The sequence below is a fragment of the Protopterus annectens genome, chromosome 8.part0, assembly GCF_019279795.1.
Source record: "Protopterus annectens isolate FY-2018-M chromosome 8.part0, PAN1.0, whole genome shotgun sequence".
Taxonomy (NCBI): Eukaryota; Metazoa; Chordata; order Ceratodontiformes; family Protopteridae; genus Protopterus; species Protopterus annectens.
This window is the reverse complement of record NC_056741.1, coordinates 258,481,964-258,501,387: the sequence shown is the minus strand read 5'-3', so window position 1 is coordinate 258,501,387 and position 19,424 is coordinate 258,481,964. Positions and strand designations below refer to the sequence as shown.

Sequence of the window (19,424 nt, the reverse complement as noted above, 5' to 3'; positions counted from 1 at the left end):
GAGGGAGGAGCTAGAGGGATAGACCGCTGACCAGGCTCAGAGGCCAGGACACTCCTCATCACCTCAAAGGCTCCTCTCCCGGGAGACCTGAATACACCCGCCCAAGAAACAGGAATGGTCGGCTCCAAGGAGAGAGAATGCTCGAGGCGATGTCGGCGCCGAGCTTACCAGCAAGCTCCGAGAGGGAGAGCAGGGTCGGACAAGGGTCCGATGCCACTAGCCCCTCGGAGCCGACAGTGGAAACCCGACGACCGGATCCCTCCAAGGAAAGTCTCAAGGAGGAGATCGGAGCCGAGGATGACGGAGCCAAGGATGTATCGGCTCCGCATCGAAACAGTCGCTGTCCCAAGAAGCTCCGGCCGAACTCTGGTGTGGAGTCGGAGGAGGAATCTCAAGAATCGGGCTATAGCCAAGTCTGTTGAGACGGGCTATGGAGCATTTGGGCCAGTGCCTGAGATTTCAACAGCCTGCTTACCACCCTCTCCAAATCGTGGTCAGACAGCCTGGAAGATCTCAAGATCGGCTCCGATGGCTCCGCTCCGACAAAGAGGAGACCCGGAGCCGAGTGAATACTTAGTATCGGCGGGGACCGGGATCTCTACGGGCCGGAGCCATCGGAGCCGAAGTCCCTTGAACCCCAGATGGAGCCGAGGATCTCGGCCCGATGCTGGATAAAGTGTCGGCTCCAGCCGAGCCGACAAGGCAACAGTAGTCAGGGTATCGGAGCCGCCGCACCGAACCCACTACTTTAGCAGAAGAAGCATCGGCTCCAGCCGGAGCATCGGCCCCCGGAGCCACCGGAGGAGGCTTGGACACTGTAGCCTGAGCCTTCGTGGCTTAAGAGGTTTTCCTGCCCTTGCTTAGGAGGAGAACCTTCAGGTTTTAACAAACCTCGGAGGATCAATTTGTTCCTCCTTTCCTGCAGGACTCTCTGGCTAAAGGCATGACACAATGCACAGGAGTCCTGCAGGTGCAAAGGCCCCAGGCAATACACACAAGAAGTGTGACCGCCTGCCAGGGACATTTTCTGACAACACTGGTCACACTTCTTGAAGCCTGAGACCTTGCCTTCCCTAGACATCCTAAAAGGATATACACAAACAGTCCCCACAAACACACAACTTAATCCCTACACAGACACACAGGAAGGGAATAACTTGGGGAACTAGGCCTGACTAAAACTTTAACTGAAAAACTATTTTAAAAGTTTAAAAAGGAAGGGAATAGGGTGGGCTGTACTAAATACAGGCTAACCTAACACTGAAGGGAAATTAAACCCCTAACTAAACTTTTTCTTCTTTAACAAGAAAAAACTTACCTCAGCTGGCAAAGGAGACCTCTTTCGCTAAGCGGCAAACAAGATCTGGGGTAGTTCCGCCTTGCATCATGGGATATAGGGTTGCCTCGAGCTGGTAAAAGGAGTTCTCGAGCTAAAGCTAGTGCCGAGTCGGAGCCGAGGATCGGCTCCGAACCCATCCAGCAGGAATGAAGGCGAGATTGACAACTTAACATGGTGAGTTTTTCCAAGACATAATTGAGGTCCCATGCAGGTATTGGCATTCTCCTTGGAGGCCTTAAGTTTTTGGTTCCTCTGAGGTACTGCCTTAATAAAGGATGAGAAAAGAGTGGTGGCTCTGTATTGTAATGAGCCGAAATGGCAGAGGCATGGATTTTAATTGATGAAAAAGATAGGCCTTTGTCCAGCATCTCAGTTAAGTATTGCAAAATCTGAGGAATATTTGGGACACTTGTATCAGTTCCTTGAGCTTGGTTCCAAGCGCAGAATCTCTTCCATTTCCCAGCACAGGATTTTCTAGTACTAGGCCTTCTGGTTCCTAAAATGACATCCATCACAGCTTTACTGAGAGGTGTGGTTTGTATGGCTACATTATCCGCCATGCCTCCAGTTTAGGGTCCTGAGTTGGCTGTGCAGAATCTGATTGTTTTGCTGGGATAGTAGATGAGCTATTTGAGGTAAGGTCCAGGCTGGGCATTGGGACAAATTCCTAAAGATTGGATACCAGTACTGGCGTGGCCAGTCTGGGGCAATCGGAATCATTTTTGGTTTCTCCTGCCTGACCTTTAGGAGTACCTTGGGGAGGAGAGACAGTGGAGGAAAGGCATATAGTGATAGGTTTTTGTCCAGTTGAAAGATAAGGCGTCCACTTTCCAAGCTCGTCTGTGATAAGTCCCTGTGCAGAATCTTTTTAGTTGATTGTTTTGAGGGGAGGCAAATAGATCTATGTCCAGGCATCCCCATTTCTTTGTTATCATGCTGAAAACTTGTGGATCCAGGTGCCACTCATGGGGATCCATGAGGTTTCTGCTTAGTTCGTCTGCTAGAGTATTGTCCTTTCCTGGCAGGAATTGTGCCTGCAGATGAACGTGGTATGTCAATGCTGTGTCCCATAAAGCCATGGCTTGTCTACACAGGGGATAAGAATGAGTGCCCCCCTGCTTGTTTATGTACCACATGACCGTGGTGTTGTCTGTCTCTATCAGTAGTTGTCCCAGATGAAATAAGTCCTTGAAGGCTGTCATGGTATTTTGAACAGCTAGCATCTCTTTTTGATTGACATGTAGATGCTTTTGATTTGAGGACCAGGTGCCCTGAATGCTTCTTCCTGCCATGTGTACACCCCCCAGGCATAATCTGAAGCATCCGTCGTTAGGCTCTGCCTGGCTGGGGGTAGTGAGAATGGCTGTCCCTTGTTTTGGTGACAAGCCTTTGTCCACCATCGAAATTCCTGTTGCAGGCAAGGAATTAGAGTAATCATTGTTTCCAGACTGTGGCAATGTTGTGTCCAGACACTTTTTAGGTACCACTGAATTTTCCTCATATGCAGTCTTGCATATGGAATTAGTAAGGTGCAGGATGCCATGAAGCCCAAAGCCTGCAGAATTTTTCTTGCAGATAACTGGGTCTTTGTTGCCATTTCCTTGAAATTGGTAGTCAGTTGTCTTTGTCTGGAGTGAGGTAAGCCATCTGGGCAGTTGTATTTAAGCTTGCACCCAGGAATATTATCTCTTGAGAGGGTACTAGTTTTGATTTCTTTTTGTTGACTGTGTACCCTAGGCATGTTAAAAGTCTTATCACGAACGTCAGATGCTGTATTAGAATGTCCTTGTTCTCTGCTTGTATGAGGCAGTCGTCCAAGTAAGGATATATTTGTATTCCTCTTTGTCTGCAGTAAGCAATTACTGGTGCCAGGCACTTTGTGAAGACTCTGGGCGCAGTAGATAAGCCAAAGGGCAGTGCAGAGAATTGGTAATGCCTTGAGCCAGCCTTGAATCTGAGGTATCTTCTGCATGATTGTCTGATTGGGACATGCAGGTATGCCTCTTTTAGGTCTAAAGTCACGAGCAATGCCTTGCTGCCCAGCATGGGCAAAAGCTGTTGTAAGGTCAACATCTTGAATTTTGCTACATCCAGGAAAGTGTTTAGAATAGATAATTCCAGTATTGGTCTCCATGCTTTGTCCTTTCTGGGTATCAAGAACAGTCGAGTAAAATCCTTGTCCCTGCTCTTGCTGTGGCACTTGTTGAATAGCCCTCATGTCCATGTGAGTTGCGACTTGTTTTTGCTCCTCTGCCCATTGATTTTTTGGCAGTTCTGTGCCCCTGGCAGGGTATGGAAATGAAACTTGTAGCCTTGTGACACTATGTCTAGAACCCATTTGTTCTGGGTTATAATGTGCCAATTTTGTGAAAAAATGCTAGTTTTCCCCCTAAGGGTGCTGCCAGAAGATAAGTGCTTGGGGCAGGCAGGGGGAAGTCATTGGGACTGTTTCCGGTATGATTGTGCTTTGTCTTCTCCACCTTTGGGGGTAGAAGCACCCCACTGCTTAGGCCTGTAGGATCCTTGCGGCTGTGATCTGCCTCTAGGGCGTCGGGATCTGCCCCTTTGAGGTCTGTCTGAAACTGGAAAGGACCAATTCTTTGTAGGCCAGTGTCTGCTAAATCTAGATGGCTGTACCTGTAAAAAAAATCATTGACCGTTTGCATAGATTTAGCTTTGTCCTCCATTTTCTTTAACACCTCTTCTGCCTTAACACCAAACAAGGTATCATGTTGTAAAGGAGCATGTAATAATATTGCTTTAACATGGTCAGGCAGAGTTTGTTCCTTTAACCAAGCATGCCTCCTAATGACAGAACCCATAACAGCGGCCCTGCAGGAGGCCTCCAGAGAATCAAACCCACATTGCAAAGTATGCTTTCCAACCTGTTCAGCTGCATGCAAGAAATCCTGCATTTCTTTGCTTTCTGCACAATCAGAATTTGTCATCATTTTCTGTTTAAGCAGTGTCATGATATATTGCTGATATTTGAGCATATGAAACTGGCAATTTAAGGCCCATATAGCCAAAGTAGCAGCTGTGTAAATCTTTTTTCCCCATCTATCCAGTGCCCTAGAATCCCTGTCAGACGGGGTAGGGTTTTTTGCAGTAGAAGCCTTGACCCCCTTTTGGACCCTGAGAAATAGTTTCTAGGTCTGCAGTAGGGTTTTTGAAAAGAATTTATGAGAGTCAGAGACCCTGTAGTAACTGTCCAGCTTAACAGGAGCTGGAGGTAGAGAGTCAGGGGTCAGACTAGACTCCGAGAACACATCATCTACAATGTCCAACACAGGTGGAATAGCTAGAGGCCTGTGTTGAGGTAGTAAAAGGAAGTCTCTGAGCCTTTTCTTAGATTTTGAAAAATCTTGGCTCTCCCAGTGGAAGTGTTCCCTCATAGTATGCAAAGTTTCCCCAGAAGAGTAGTCCTCAGGAGAAGAAGCTGAAGGAATTGATTCTTCAGCATCAGAATCCTCATAGTGGGGAAGAGAATATTCCTGATCAGAAGAAATGCAAACCTGATCTGAAGATTCATAGTCTGTCTCTTGCCTAGGCCTCTTATCAGGAGGGGGATGGGAACCCCTGATCAAGATAATTAAGTCTTGGCCATTTTGAGCATCTGTTTTTTGGGCATGGAGGCCTGTCCTTGTGGCTGGTGAACTTGTTTCTTTGCCTTTAAAGGTGTTTTAGTCTTTGAAGTCGGTTTTATATATAATTGCTTAGGTCTGAATACACCCTCAGAAGCCGATGCCTGCTCAGCGGCTCCGGACCCATCTGAGGGAATAATCTCTGAGGCTCCAATACCTTGAGTTTCCAGCAGCCTGGCCGACTCTACGTGGGAGTCGGTAGCAGTCTGCGACTCTAAAGTAGCAGGCGTCAGGGGCTGTGAAAGCGCCTCGATGAGAACCGTCGATTTGCTTAGGAGAAGCTTCATCGTTGGTTTTGGATCTTGGTTGCCTGTCTTTTTCTTTGCGTTTTTTGTGAACTCTGGTAGTCAGATGGCTATCTGACGACACTGTATAATTAAATTTTCGCCCAAAATAGCTTAAGGCAAAATTGTGCAGACGCTTAACAGTGCGTTGGTTAAATCTAGCACAAAACCGACAACTAGCAATGTCGTGGTCAGGGCCTAGGCAAGGAATACAGTAAGAATGAAAGTCCTTATGAGGTATTTGCTTCCCACAAGAAATACAATTAACTTTTTGTGACATCGGTCTGGAGCAAGAAAAAAGTTTCCCCAACGGGGTACTTAGCTTTTAATGAAGACTTCAGATCTGAAACTCGAACACGAAAATCTCAGGAGTCAGCCGACCAGCACTTGCGAACTGCTTCTGCTTCAGGCACCGTGCGGCAAGAAAGACTGAATAAAATGGCCTATAACCCCTGACGAACTGACGTCAGGGAAGAGGCGACAGCAACTGACGCAGGACCCAAGACTTTGGAATTCAGGCCGACTGAGGGCAACCTGCCAGCAGGATAACCCAAGTGTAATGACTGCAACAGTGAAACACGAAGAACATCTCTAAATGAATAAAAAAACTTATTTTCCTTCATCTTGTATAGAGTGAGTTGTTATGGTCTACAAACACCATGGCATCACTAATGCTTAAACATCTTTCTTTTCTGCCATAGCTATCAGAACCAACTCCATCATTTTAACTAATATGGGTCTTGGCTGCTTTATGGAGGCTAAATTTGCAGTAAAGACAATACACCCTCATGATTAACAAACACTCCATTTATAACGTTACTCTAAGTCCACTCTCTCCACCTTCTCACGTACTGCAGAAAATGTCTGGTTTTCTCTTCATGCATTCCCTTCTAGATCTACTACTTTTTGAAACATTTCTCCATTTAATGTCTCAACCTCTTGTTATCCTATCCCTCACTTCTATTCCTGACTTACTTTAACTCTTCATCATATCTGTTACATAACACTTATTTTTCTAACCACTTGTCATGGTTTCTTGTATATTATTCCAAACTTCACTTCTGATCTGGTCTATTTTTTTCTATTTACTTGAAGCCATCTCATGCAGTGATTCTGCAAAATAACTCTGCTGCCATGAGATTCTTTCCCATCACCAACTTTTTCTTTTTTTTCTAGTAGACTCTTTTCCCCACAGATCTTTCCTTTGCATAACATCCAGGCAGTGTGTCCATTAGCCAGTAAAAGAATCCCCCACCCACCAAACTTATAACTTTTACTGGCTTTTTAAACAATTTTACAGTTTTCGCACCAGCTCAAGCAGCCACCATACTGCAATCCCAACTAAATAACTGTGCTCATATTTAAATTTAAGAACTCCAAGCAACTGCTGTTCAGCCTTATAGCACACAGGAAAATAATATTTCACTAACAGAGTGCCAGTAGATATCCAGGAGTTTAATGAGGCACTCCCATCACACCACCACATCGGGTTAACCATTTATGCATCTCCATGCCTTGTAATGCTTTATGGTTATGGTATATCACAAGTTCAGGCAGCTAAATCCCTAGTTCTCCCACCCCAAACCAAGTAACATTTGACAAGGTTCAAAAGGAATGACAAAACTACCAAAAGTGTGAGCAGCACAGTGTTAATATGGAAACAGCACAGACACACAACAGAATAAATTAAAAAAAAAATGAAAATATATCACATACTCTAATTTAAAAAAATCATATACTTTAAACCAAAAATATCTGATTATAAATAAAAAGGGGGTAAAATATTCCCAACATTAATGAAAATGAATAACTGTGATCTGTTTTCTAACACAAACTAGGAAAAATGACAAATATAAAACTTTGTAGAAGTATCATTAAACAAAACTCACTATCCCTGCAATTCTTTAATTATTGAAGTTACAAGCAGATTTCTTTCACCAACCTCTACTCCGGTGGCTGCATAAAAGATGGCATAAACATGAAAGAACATTTAATGAAATGTCCTACATTTACACTCACCTGAATCAAGATGCGAGGCCTCTGAGGTGATGGAAAGGGAACTTTGTGCATAAAATGAGAGATGTGTCTGAAACAAGAAAATAAATATCTTTGAAAACTCTATGCATATTTACAAATTACATCTGATCTACTGTATTAAAGTTTGACCTTCTAGTTACTTTTGTTGCTCACTATTAGTACATCATAATCAAACACTAAGTCAACCATATTATATTAGTGTCATACTTCAAAAGTAGCAAATGGTGCTTTTAGGTCAGCTAGTGAGCAATACCTGCCTCCCACATTAGCTATGGTTACAGTACACAAAAGAGAGAGAAAAAACAGCGGACAGGAAGAAACCAAATAAGATAAAATAAATGGGGTGGAAAACAAGCTTGGCAAGGTTTTAGTCTCAGAGCTACCAAAGTCAATGGCAAAGCAAAGAAAACAAAAACATACAGAAGGGTAAGAAAAGAAAATGACAGCATCAAATTAACTGCATTAGCAGTGTCCAAGTAGCTGGGAGAGTTCTTTGCAACCACCTTAAAAATAGGGGATGTGAAAGATCAAGTGCAAGACAACACTCAACTCCCAGCTATTCCCTCTTTCTCTGAAGGGTCAGTCATGCAACAGAACAAAAAGCTCCCAAGTTCACAGTACCTGTATGAGTTTAAAATCAGGTAAGGAAGAAAGACAATAATTCCATCTGCTGTATTACTGTTTCTTGATTAGACATAATAATCCTATCTGTTAACAAGGTAGGCCCACTGGGCGCACACAGACCCTTTTCAGGGGAATATGTGAGCAGTCACTGGTAAAGTGAGCTGCTCAAGGTCACACAGTAGGCAAGCAGGGGCTGAGGGAACAAAACTCTGTATGACAGGAACTACAGTTCACAGCCTTAACCTCTACACCAACTGCCCAAAAGAAAAAGTTCATATAAGACAGTCCTAGTCTTTTTCCTCTAAAAGGCAAAGGATCACTAGTAAATCTTATGGTAATACATCACAAGGGTAATGTCAAATTTTCCACAGTTAAAACTTTGTAATGCACACCTTTTTATATGAGATAATGCTGTTGAATGTACCTCCATTAATGGTAGATTCTAATAGGGGCAATTCAGGTGGCCACTCTTGACCCACTGCTCCAGAAATTGTCTGTCTGTTGCCTTCCCATGATTCCCTGGGATGGAAATGGGCAAAAGTCCACAAGTATTAAATAGTACAGTGGAGAGATGTGGACTTGCAGGCAACCTTGACAAATGCAATCTAGGCAGTCTGAAAGCTAGCTGTGGATGAAAGCAGCTTGGCATTTGCTCATTTTAAAATCTGTGTTACTTTCTGGCTATTATTAATGTGCAAAATAAAAATGAAACTTTCAGATTTTGCAGACTGCTCCTGACACTGTCTCTTGCTTTGTTCTGTGCCTCAAAATTGCTGGTTTTACAGCAAATTGCTGAAGACTGCAGCCACTAAACTGGGTGTTGGGTGGGCTGGGGTGGATGTTTGCTTATTTTAAAATCTGGCTTTACAGGACTAATATGCACTTGTATGAAATGCATTGGAATATTTATTCTTTGGAGAGTCTTTGAAGCAAACCTGAAACTGTCCCTCCTTTCACAGAATCTCCCTGACTTTGAATCATATTTTGATCCATGCCTCACAAACATTGTGGTCTTCTGGCAAAACACGGAGGACTGCTCTAACAAATGATACGAGACACATTTGACTTTATAGATTTCCTTTCATTCAAAAATGCATGCGAATGCAAACAAATGTTATTCTAACAACTTTCTAAATATTTAAGCACAGTATCTACAACCAGTACCAGACATTGGGCTTTCATCCCTAATATTTTGGGTTTATCCCCAATTTTTGCACTAAGAGATAGAAGTTTTTCTCATCAGTCAGATGAGGATTAATGGGCAAAGTTTAACTGTGCTGATAGTGCGCCAGTGATGAGTGTAGATGAAAGAAACTTGTCCCTCTCTGGTTGCTTACCATCCATCTTTGCAGACGTCTGCACATTTGTGCAAAACTAGAATAGCTGTGGCTATTATTTGTATGATACAAAATTAAAATTACCCCAAATGTCCTTGATTTTATACATATTTTGGTCAGTTCCTCATTTCATTTATGGTAAATCACCAACAACTGCAGTCACTAAATAGTGAGAGATCTGAGTTTTGGACTTCACATCATTCAAAAATGCAGTTTAATGCAAAAAAAATTATTTTAGCAACTTAAGTACATAACAGATCGAGCCATGATTCTGGGCCTTTGCCCCTAATTCTTGAGCTAGGAAGTTGAAACTTACTATCTTAATCACATATGAGGTGTACACAGCAAAGTGACTAACTGCTGTGTGGGGGTGGGGGTCACCTGTACATGAAAGTAACTTACCTTCTTGTTTGCACCATTTAAACTATCTGGCTTTGCAAGGACTAGTGTGCACTTCAGTGAAATAACTTTTACTTTACTACTATAAGAAACATAAGGTGTACAAAATCAGCAATGGGGCTATAACATCTTGGTACAGAGGCCATCTGTGGATGAGAATGGCTGACTCAAGCAGTGAAGATCAGGTTAAACAGTCATTAGTTAGGCTTTGGAAGACTAGTCTACATTTGTTTAAAGAAAGTTTGAGTATTTTACTGTAGCCGATTTTTCTTATCACAATCAAACATCTGAGGTGTATATACTTGAGGTTGTAACTGATGAACACAGACATTGGTAGACTATGAAAGCAGTTAGAATGGTCTTACAATAGGAAGATAAATCCAAATGAACAAGGGTATTTATGCATGTCCCAAAAAGGTGGACTTGCATTGTTTACCAGGGGGGACGTGCTCACTTCAATCAATTCTTCTACTCCAGCTCTTGATGACACAGTATTTTTAATACATAAAATTCAAAAAGACAAGACTACATTTTAATCCATCTCCAAATGCACAATCATTGTTAGCACTGCCATACTTGCCAAATTCATAAACAGATGATGTAGATTAGATTTATTTTAGATTTTGCTTTAAGAGATAACATCCACATTTCAGTATATATACAAGGGAACCAGTAGGTAGTAATTCTGCTCCAAATCTCTTCAAAACATTATCAAAATGTAACCATCTTATTTGACATTCGTTGACAGGGTTAGTCCATCTGAGCGTGCCCTTTTTCAGAGGAGGCTTGAGGAGGAAATCTCCAAAATGAAAAATGTATACATAAATTATACAAAATTAGATTCAGAAGACAAGTAATACAAGTCAAAACATTTCTGGTACACAAGTAAAAAATCTTTCTACGAATACTAAGCAAGGATACCACAAACTCAGAAAAAAAAAACAAACAAACAGGAACGTGGTTAAATTTAAGTTATTGTGAGTGGATTCATTTACTGTCAAATATCTTTTTTATTAAACACTTTAAAAACTAAATCCAGCATTTACATAACAGAAGAACACACAGCACAAAACTTTTAGTTATGTACTTACCATAACTTTAGATGTTTGGGATCCATCTCGCCTACATTCTATACTGATGGGCTCGGAGCCGATCCCTCGGCTCTGACTCGGCACGCTATGCTATAGAGCGAAGCCTCTTATTGGCTGAGCTATTTCTTATCCCAGGATGCACCACCACTAATCCCCCAGATCTTGTTTGTCCGCATTCATGCACACATACACAACTGTTTATATAACATTGCCAGATGTTTCAAGATGAAACAACAGGATTCGGACCTTCTGATCTCCAAGGAAGGGGGAAGGAGGGTGGGTTATTAGAATGTGGCGAGATGGATCCCAAACATCTAAAGTTATGGTAAGTACATAACTAAAAGATGTTATGTGATCCTATCTCGCCTACATTCTATACTGATGGGACAGCGTCCCTAGCACCTAAATCCTGGGTGGCTCACTGGAAAACACTCCTGAGCACTGTGGAACCAAATGAAGCTCGTCCTCTAGATGCCACATCCAATTTGTAGTGAGAAATGAAAGTGTGCAGGGAGGACCAGGTAGCCGCAGCACAAATGTCACTAATGGCAAGCTTAGAATGGAATGCTATTGAAGTAGCCATAGCTCTTGTAGAATGAGCTTTGACAGAGGTTGTAAGCTCTTTATTAGAAGAGGAATAAGCTTGAGTAATACAGTCCCTGATCCATTTGGCAATAGTGACCTTTGTGACGGCTTTGCCCAATTTATTATCGGAAAAGGATACCAACAATTGATCTGTTTTCCTTGTTTGTTTGGTCCTATCTAAATAAAAACGTAATTGCCTGTGGACATCTAATGTGTGGAATATGTATTCCGTTTTGTTTGAATACTTCGGAAAGAAGACTGGAGGTTCTAATGACTGTTGTAGGCAAAAACTGGAACAAACCTTAGGGACAAAGGATGGATTTGGCCTGAGAGATACTCTATCTTTATGAAAAACCAAGTACGGAGGTTTTACAGACAAAGCTTGAAGCTCTGAAACCCCTCTGGCAGAAGTAATCGCAACCAGAAAGGCAGTTTTCCACGATAGAAATTTTAAATCACATGTTGCTGCCGGTTCGAAGGGGGAAGAAGTTAAGGCACGTAACACCACATCAAGATCCCATGGAGGAGCAGAATGAGAAATTGGAGGTTGTAAAAGCGCAGCATCTTTCATGAAGGTCTTACACAATCTGTTGCTCATTAAAGGTGGGTTTATAGACTCGTGAAAATTGGAAATAGCTGCCAATTGAACCTTGATGGTAGAGACTGAAGAGCCTTGATTGAAAAGGAGAGTTAGAAATTTCAGGACTTCTGATACGGGAATAGTGATGGGATCCAGGCCTCGGAGTTGAGCCCAAATAGCGAATCTCTTCCATTTGCTAGAATACAATTTCTTAGTAGCAGACTTGTGGGCCGAAGATAAGATGTGTACAACTTCCGGGTCTAAGGTATGATTCCTGACTATAGTCGGAAGAGGAGGAGCCAAGCCGTCAATTTTAAGGTGTGTAGGGACTGGTGGAGTAGTCCCAACTGATGAACTAATAGGTCTGGGATCTGATCCGGGAACCATGGACCTTCCAGTGCATATTTCTGAAGATAGGGGAACCATACCTGACGAGGCCAATAAGGAGCAACTAAGATCATTTTGCTCCCCAAGTGAGACGCCTTTTGGATCACTCTGGGAAGGAGGGGAACTGGGGGAAAAGCATAAAGCAAGCCGGGGGGCCACGGATGGGCTAGTGCGTCCATAGGGCTCTGCCCCTGAGCCGGGGTGAGGGAGAAGAACCTTTTGCACTTCGTATTCAGCGGGGTTGTGAAGAGGTCGCAACAAGGAATTCCCCATTTGTTGAAAATCTGATTTGCAACGGTAATGTTCAGAGACCACTCGTGTGGAGAGAGGATAGTTCTGCTCAGTCTGTCGGCTATCACATTGGACTTGCCAGGAATATGAGTCGCCACTAGAAAACGTTTGGTCGACACTACCCATTCCCAAACTCTCATGGCCTCTCTGCAAAGAGGGTAGGATCTGGTCCCTCCCTGTTTGTTCAGGTACCAGACAACTGACATGCTGTCGGAGTGAACGGCAATTACGCCCTGAGGGAGGTAAACGTGAAGGGCTTGTAGGGACAGAAGCACCGCCCTCATTTCCAAGATGTTGATATGAAGTAGGATCTCTTCCGAATGCCATTTGCCTTGGACTGACCTGCCCAGGGAATGCCCCCCCCCACCCCATCTGGGAGGCGTCCGTAGTCAAAGTGGCCACAGGAGGAGGCGGAACAAAGGGTCGTCCCTGATCCAGATTGGAGGGCACCAGCCTCCAGCGAAGGTCCCGTTTGCAGGTTTCCGTGATCCATATGAGGTGACTGAGAGGGAGATCCTGAAAGGACCACTGAGTTGAAAGAAGCCACTGGAGAATTCTCATGTGTAACCTTGCTAGGGGAACTAGAAGAACCGTGGCGGACATCGATCCCAATAACTGCAGGACCATTCTGGCTGGGGATTTGGATCTGGGAAGTAAGGCACGAACTTGAGCCTGTATGGTTTGTATCCTTTCTGTAGGTAGATAGACTTGCATTCGGTTTGAGTCTATCTCTGCTCCGATGAATCTTATGCGTTGAGATGGCAGCAACACAGACTTTGGCCAATTGAAGGTGATTCCAAGGGAAGTGCCCAGAGATATAGTGGCTTGTAGGCTCCGCAATAGTAGATGCTTGGAGGCGGCAGTTAGGAGCCAGTCGTCTAGATACGGAAACACCTGGAATCCTAGACTTCTCAGGTGAGCAGTCACGACCGCCAAACATTTGGTGAACACCCTGGGGGCTGTGGTGAGACCAAAGGGCAGCGCGCGGAACTGAAAATGACTGTCTCCTAGGCTGAAGCGCAGATGTCTCCTGGACGCTTGATGTATCATGATATGGTAATAAGCGTCCTTGAGATCTATGGAGCACATCCAAACACCTTTCTCCAGCAGTGGGAGAATGGATTGTAGGGTGACCATTCGGAACTTGGACTTTTTGACTGAACGGTTTAGAATGCTGAGATCCAAAATGGGCCTCAAGTCCCCGGTCTTTTTTGGCACCAAAAAGAATCTTGAGTAAGTCCCTAATCCGATCTGGTCTGCAGGGACCGGTTGGATGACTCCTTTTTGCAGCAGCTTTGAAACTTCTGAGGCTGCAATTTCCCGTTGACTGGGTGGCGGGTCCGGGATTTTTTTGGACTGAGGTGGGGAGTGAGAAAAAGGGATAGTGTAACCTCCGGCGATAATTCGAAGCACCCATTGGTCCCAAGTGATACCTTCCCAGGCTTTTAGGTGCCTCGAAAAACGACCCCCGACTGGCTCCGGAGCTGCACAGTCGGGCAATCCCTCAGGGACTGTGAAAGGCTGAAGAGCCACGAAAGGACTCGTGGTCTCCAGTGTTGCGGGGGCCTCTGCCGCCTCTGGGACGGCTTCTTCCATAAGAATTTCCCCCTCCTCTGCCTCTAGAAGGGGGATCATCCTGCTGTGAGGGGTAAGACTTCTGAGATCTATGGAACCACATTTTCCCTCCTCTTTTAGCCTTGGGGTAAGGCCGAATGGGAGTGGAAAATCGTGCCCCTACAGCAGTCAAAGTCTTACCTTCTTGCTCGCAGCGGGTCAATGTGTCCTTTACCTTGGGTCCAAACAAAGAGGACCCATCAAAGGGGGCGTCGGCAAAGGAAGACTTAAAGGCCTCCGCAAAATGACACAGGCGGAGCCAGGCTTGCCTCCGTAGAGCAATGCCTGTACCCGCCGCTCTACTCGCCCCTTCGGCCGCATAAGAAATGAGCCTCATGGACGAGTTTGATATGGATGACAATGTAGCCAGCTGAGAGCCAACCGTCTGGGCCAGCTGCTCAGGCAGGTTACCCAAGAGGGTATCTGAAAGTTCCTTAATCAGATCCCTCTGAAATCTGGTAAAGTGCTTTAGATAGTTCAAGGACCTTAAAGTAAAGGCCGCTGAACTTAGGGTGCGCTTACCGTACCGATCCATGCTCCTAGACTCCTTATTAGGAGGATGGATGGACGTCGAAGCCACTGCTACATCTTGCTGGGTAGCAGATGCCACCACCAAGGCATCTACAGCCACACCTTTCGTCAAGAACTCCTTATCTGGGGGTGCTGACAGGAACTTATTTGGATGAGCAGGCACCGGTTCCACAGAGTCTGGGTGTTCCCACGCCCTTCAACAGATCAAATCTAGGAGCTCGTCGAAGGGCGGAGACACCCAGGAGGCGGAGGGCTGAGCCCCGAAGGCCTTAAGGAACACCGACTCGTCAGCAGAACGGGGTTTGGATTGCCAGCCGCCTCGTTGTTTAAGGGCTTCCAGGATGCCTGCAAAGGAGACATCATCTGAGGACGACTTAGGGGACCCCTCTGCATCATCAAGATCAGTGTCTGATGTGAGAGACTCATCGGGGGAGTCAACGTGCTTCCTCTTGCATGATCTTTTCCTGGGGGGTTCCTCCGAAGAAGCTTTAGAGGGACCTCCAGGAGGAGGGGAACCCCCAGTGGGGGTAACCTCAGGCCCCAGGGCTCCGCTGTCTAAGGACAGGGGAACTGCCAAAGACCCAGTCTCCGTATGCAGGGAAGGTGCTGGGGAGACCGTGGAGGTAGCCAAAGAAGATTTGGCTAACGCACTCCTCATGGCCCTGAAGGCGGGACCACCAGAATCCTGGGAAGGTCCCACCTCCGTGGCCACAATGGTAGACGGTACCCCCGCAGCCGACGCACCAAGAGGAAGGCTTGGGACCGAAAGCATCAATCCCAAAGCATCCCCCCCGGGGCCGACAGAGGAGGTCCACGTACTGAACACCGACTCGAGAGCCGGGGTTGGAGTAAGGATCGGGCCCGACCCGAAAACCTCCATCGGCTCCACCAGCACCGGCTCCAACGGTGCAGAGGCTGTTGGAGGAGGAACCATAACAACAGGTTGGACCATCGGCTCCGAAGCCAAATGGGCTGGAGCCGAAACTAACTTTTGGAACACCGGAGACTGGAAAAGTCTTAAGAGCACCGTGTCGATGTCCGAATCAGACATCTTGGAGGATCTAGATGACACCGATTGGGTCCGAACCAACTTCTCCATCGGCTCCATAGGACTAGGGGACCGGCTCCGAATGGATTCGACTACTATCGGCTCCGAGGGAGACCGCAAAACAATTTCCCTCGGTGCCGATGAGGGCTTCGGCACCAAAGGGGAAGAGTCTGAGCCGGCAACCCTCATCGGCTCCAAAATCAGTGGAGCCGATGAAGGTGACCCGCCTCTCGATGCCCCAGTCCTTGGCTCCGAAACCAGAGGGGTCGAGACTGGAGGCATTGAGACAGACCGTTCCGCCCTCGGCTCCGAAGTCCGTGGAGCCGATGGAGAAGCCTGCCTAGGTTTCTTGGCAGTCGGTTCCGACAGACTGGTCGGAGCCGACGCTTTTTTCTTTTTGGTAGGAGAGGAAGAGGAAGATAAGGCCTCCTCGAAGGAGGGTTTAATCAGCCCTTTTAATATTAATTTATTCTTCCTCTCTTGGAGGACTCTAGCAGAAAAGGTGTGACACACGCTACAGGACTCCTGTAGGTGCTTGGCGCCTAAACAATATATGCACGAGGAGTGGTCGTCAGTTATCGACATTTTGTAACCACACCTTCCGCACTTTTTAAACCCAGAGGGTCTATGTTCCTTAGACATGCTGACTTAACAGGTTACTAGAAAAAACAAGTGAAAGTAGCTGTACAGTGAGAGATTTTACCACAAAGAAAACTTAAACCAAGTTTTTTTTTTTTTTTAACAAGTTATATACAATATCACTCAGGACAAAAATTACTGAAAAGGAGGGTCAAGACAGTCTAACTTAAGCAGGTACTCGACCTCCAGAAAAAAACGCTAGATAAAGAATAGGGGAAGGCCCCTCTAACAAACGGGAAACCTTCCCTTAAACCAAAACACAATTTCTCTCAAGAAAAGTTATCAAACGCACTCGTACGACAACAATAGATGTTAAAACAGCTTTTGGGGTAAAAATAGCAAAATTCCTGACAGGAAACTTTGAAGAAAACAGTACTTAGCTCAGCCAAGTTGAGACCACGTCCTAGCTTGTAAGTGGCAAATGAGATCTGGGGATTAGTGGTGGTGCATCCTGGGATAAGAAATAGCTCAGCCAATAAGAGGCTTCGCTCTATAGCATAGCGTGCCAAGTCGGAGCCAAGGGATCGGCTCCGAGCCCATCAGTATAGAATGTAGGCGAGATAGGATCACATAACATCTTAATTTTACTAAAATGCTGGAACTACTTTTCCGATTACTTTTTTGCAACAAAAAGCTAACCAATTATCAAGCTCACTCCTCTGTCCTCAACCAACCAAAATGTTTTCCCCAGCGCAAGAGACAACCCATTTATTCATAGACACATGGCATGAATTCAACAGCATTAATTCCAGGAGATACAAAGGAGTCGACAGAACTTTCCTCTCCTTGCTGAGGACAGAGATACATGCAAAGGTATGCTGTCACTGTGACTACCATAGGCTCTAACCTCCAGCCTAAACCCTCCCAGCCGCAGGGTCTGCACAATGCTGCTACATGGAAGGGAGCAAGCTTCAGCATTAAAAATTATGCAGCTTATATGCAGCACACAGTAACTATAAAAAAAATCAAGTGCATCCTGTTACTCTCCAGTTTACAGGCTGAGGTCAGCAGTGCTGTGGGGTATACCCATCTTCCTCCCCAAAAGGAGACATGAGCAGCTGGTTTGCTTATTGCCACCCTCATTCCCGACCCTTCCAGTGCTTGAGCCTTTAACTTTACCACGGTTGTTGGTGTTTTGAGGGCTTTAATGAAAAGCCATATGAGCAGGCCGGATTGAGAACCACTTCTGACAAGTTTAGTACAGTACAAAGACTAACATCAAAACAAGTGCTATTGTTTGTCTTTCTGCTTTTCCCGGTTTGGGGTCGCCACAGCGGAACTCCGGTCCGCTAATGATTGGCAGTAGATTTTCACGTAACACCAGGTAATTTTAGTATCCTTTAAGAATTCACGACTTAAAACAGAAGTTTAAAAGAAAACCAATAATCCTGAATTTTCCTATTAAATTTTGGTGGTAACTTGAAGGCCCTAATGTACTGTCATTTTAGAAAACAACCTGGAAATTCTTTACATTATAAAATGCACAGTCTAAATCTACACACCCATTTTAACTGTTGTTTTCATCTTAAAACATCACTTTTTTGTAATGTATTATGCCAGTATTGCATTCTCAGTTTACTGACGTTCACTGACTTCATATAGTAACTTTGTACTATGGTTTGCACTTTACAAACTGTAACCACGGTTTCATCTGTTTCAAATGTAGCCTTGGATTATAGCTCATACGGGTCCCACTGCAATCAGTCCACTACACTGGTTAATACAAAGTATGTAATTAAATAAGCTACTGACATTTAATGACAGCCAATGCACAGAAATACAAAATGAACGAGAGCACAAATAAATATTAACGTGGCGGAACTGTTTCTCTCAATGAAGGTGATAGTATTTTGTAGAACTGCAAGTGCCATTTCACTTCATTTTACAGTAGCCGAAACTGCTTTAACTTTTCACAAACAATTGGGCTGATTTGAGCAGAAAAAGGCATAAACAAAAATCATTTTATGACTTGTAGAAAAAGGCAAGTAGTTGAGAATTCAAAAAAAATAAGCACTTTTTAGAGGGGGCAGTACAAGTGCAGTTAAACAGGCGCTGCATCTCTTTAATGTAGTTAAGAGAAACATACTGCAAGGAAAAAAATAAAAACAAAAGTTATGTACTTACCATGTCACTAGATCTGTGTTGTCTGCTTCTGTTCTTTCTCAATGGAAGGCACTTTAAATCCAACCATGAGTCAGACTTCAGCCACGCAATACTCTGGATCCCATCTCAGGGTCCTCTAATTACCCATAACCCCCTGCAAGCCCCAACATAACCTCGGATCGAGTTTGCCCAAGAGAAAAAAAAACTTACCTTCTTGCAGTAAACAGCAATAACAGCAACATTATAAAAGATTATCCAACAAATTATGAATGCTCAGAAACTGATATACAACTAAAAAGTCTACTTGCAGAATAGGCAGTTCAGTCAACCTGGAGAAGGAACAATGAGTTCTATAAGCAGGCAGCATGAACTGGTGGGAGGAAGGATGGAAGCAGACAACACAGATCTATGGCTATGGTAATTTTGTATCCAATATTGCCTCTTCCAACCATTCCTCAAGGCATGGGACAGAGCCCCAGCTAATACAAACATTTTGTGGATTCATGGAAGGATATTTCACAGGATAACAACCAAAGGCTGCTGTATCTCTGGAAAGTTAATCCAGTTTATAACAGGATATGAAGGTATGAATGTTAGACCAGGTGGCTGCAGCATAAATGTCATCAACAGATACTCTAGCAACGATGGCTGCAGAGGCTGTCACAAGTCTAGTAGAATGAGCTTTGACAGACTTTATTAAAGGGAGATCTTTTTCTTTGTATAAATGAGTTATGCAAGCTGGTGGCCATGGTGGTGCAGCGGTTAGCGTTGTCACCTCACAGCAAGAGGTTCTCCGGTTTGATTCACGGCTGGGGTGCCTTCTGTGCGGAGTCTGTATGTCCTCCCTGCGGTCATGTGGGATTACTCAGAGGACTCCGGTTTCCTCCCACA

The 19,424-nt window shown here is 44.6% G+C and overlaps 1 protein-coding gene across 2 annotated transcripts in view; it reads right to left on the bottom strand.

Moving 5' to 3' along the window:
• The window catches only part of DENND4B (DENN domain containing 4B), a 2,518,380-nt gene that overhangs the window by 1,999,156 nt on the left and 499,800 nt on the right, over positions 1-19,424 (bottom strand). For both annotated transcript variants that reach the window (XM_044079736.1, XM_044079737.1), the window contains one exon: positions 7,287-7,353. In XM_044079736.1, coding sequence (XP_043935671.1) covers positions 7,287-7,353 — 67 coding nt within the window. The remainder of the gene's footprint in view (positions 1-7,286; positions 7,354-19,424) is intronic.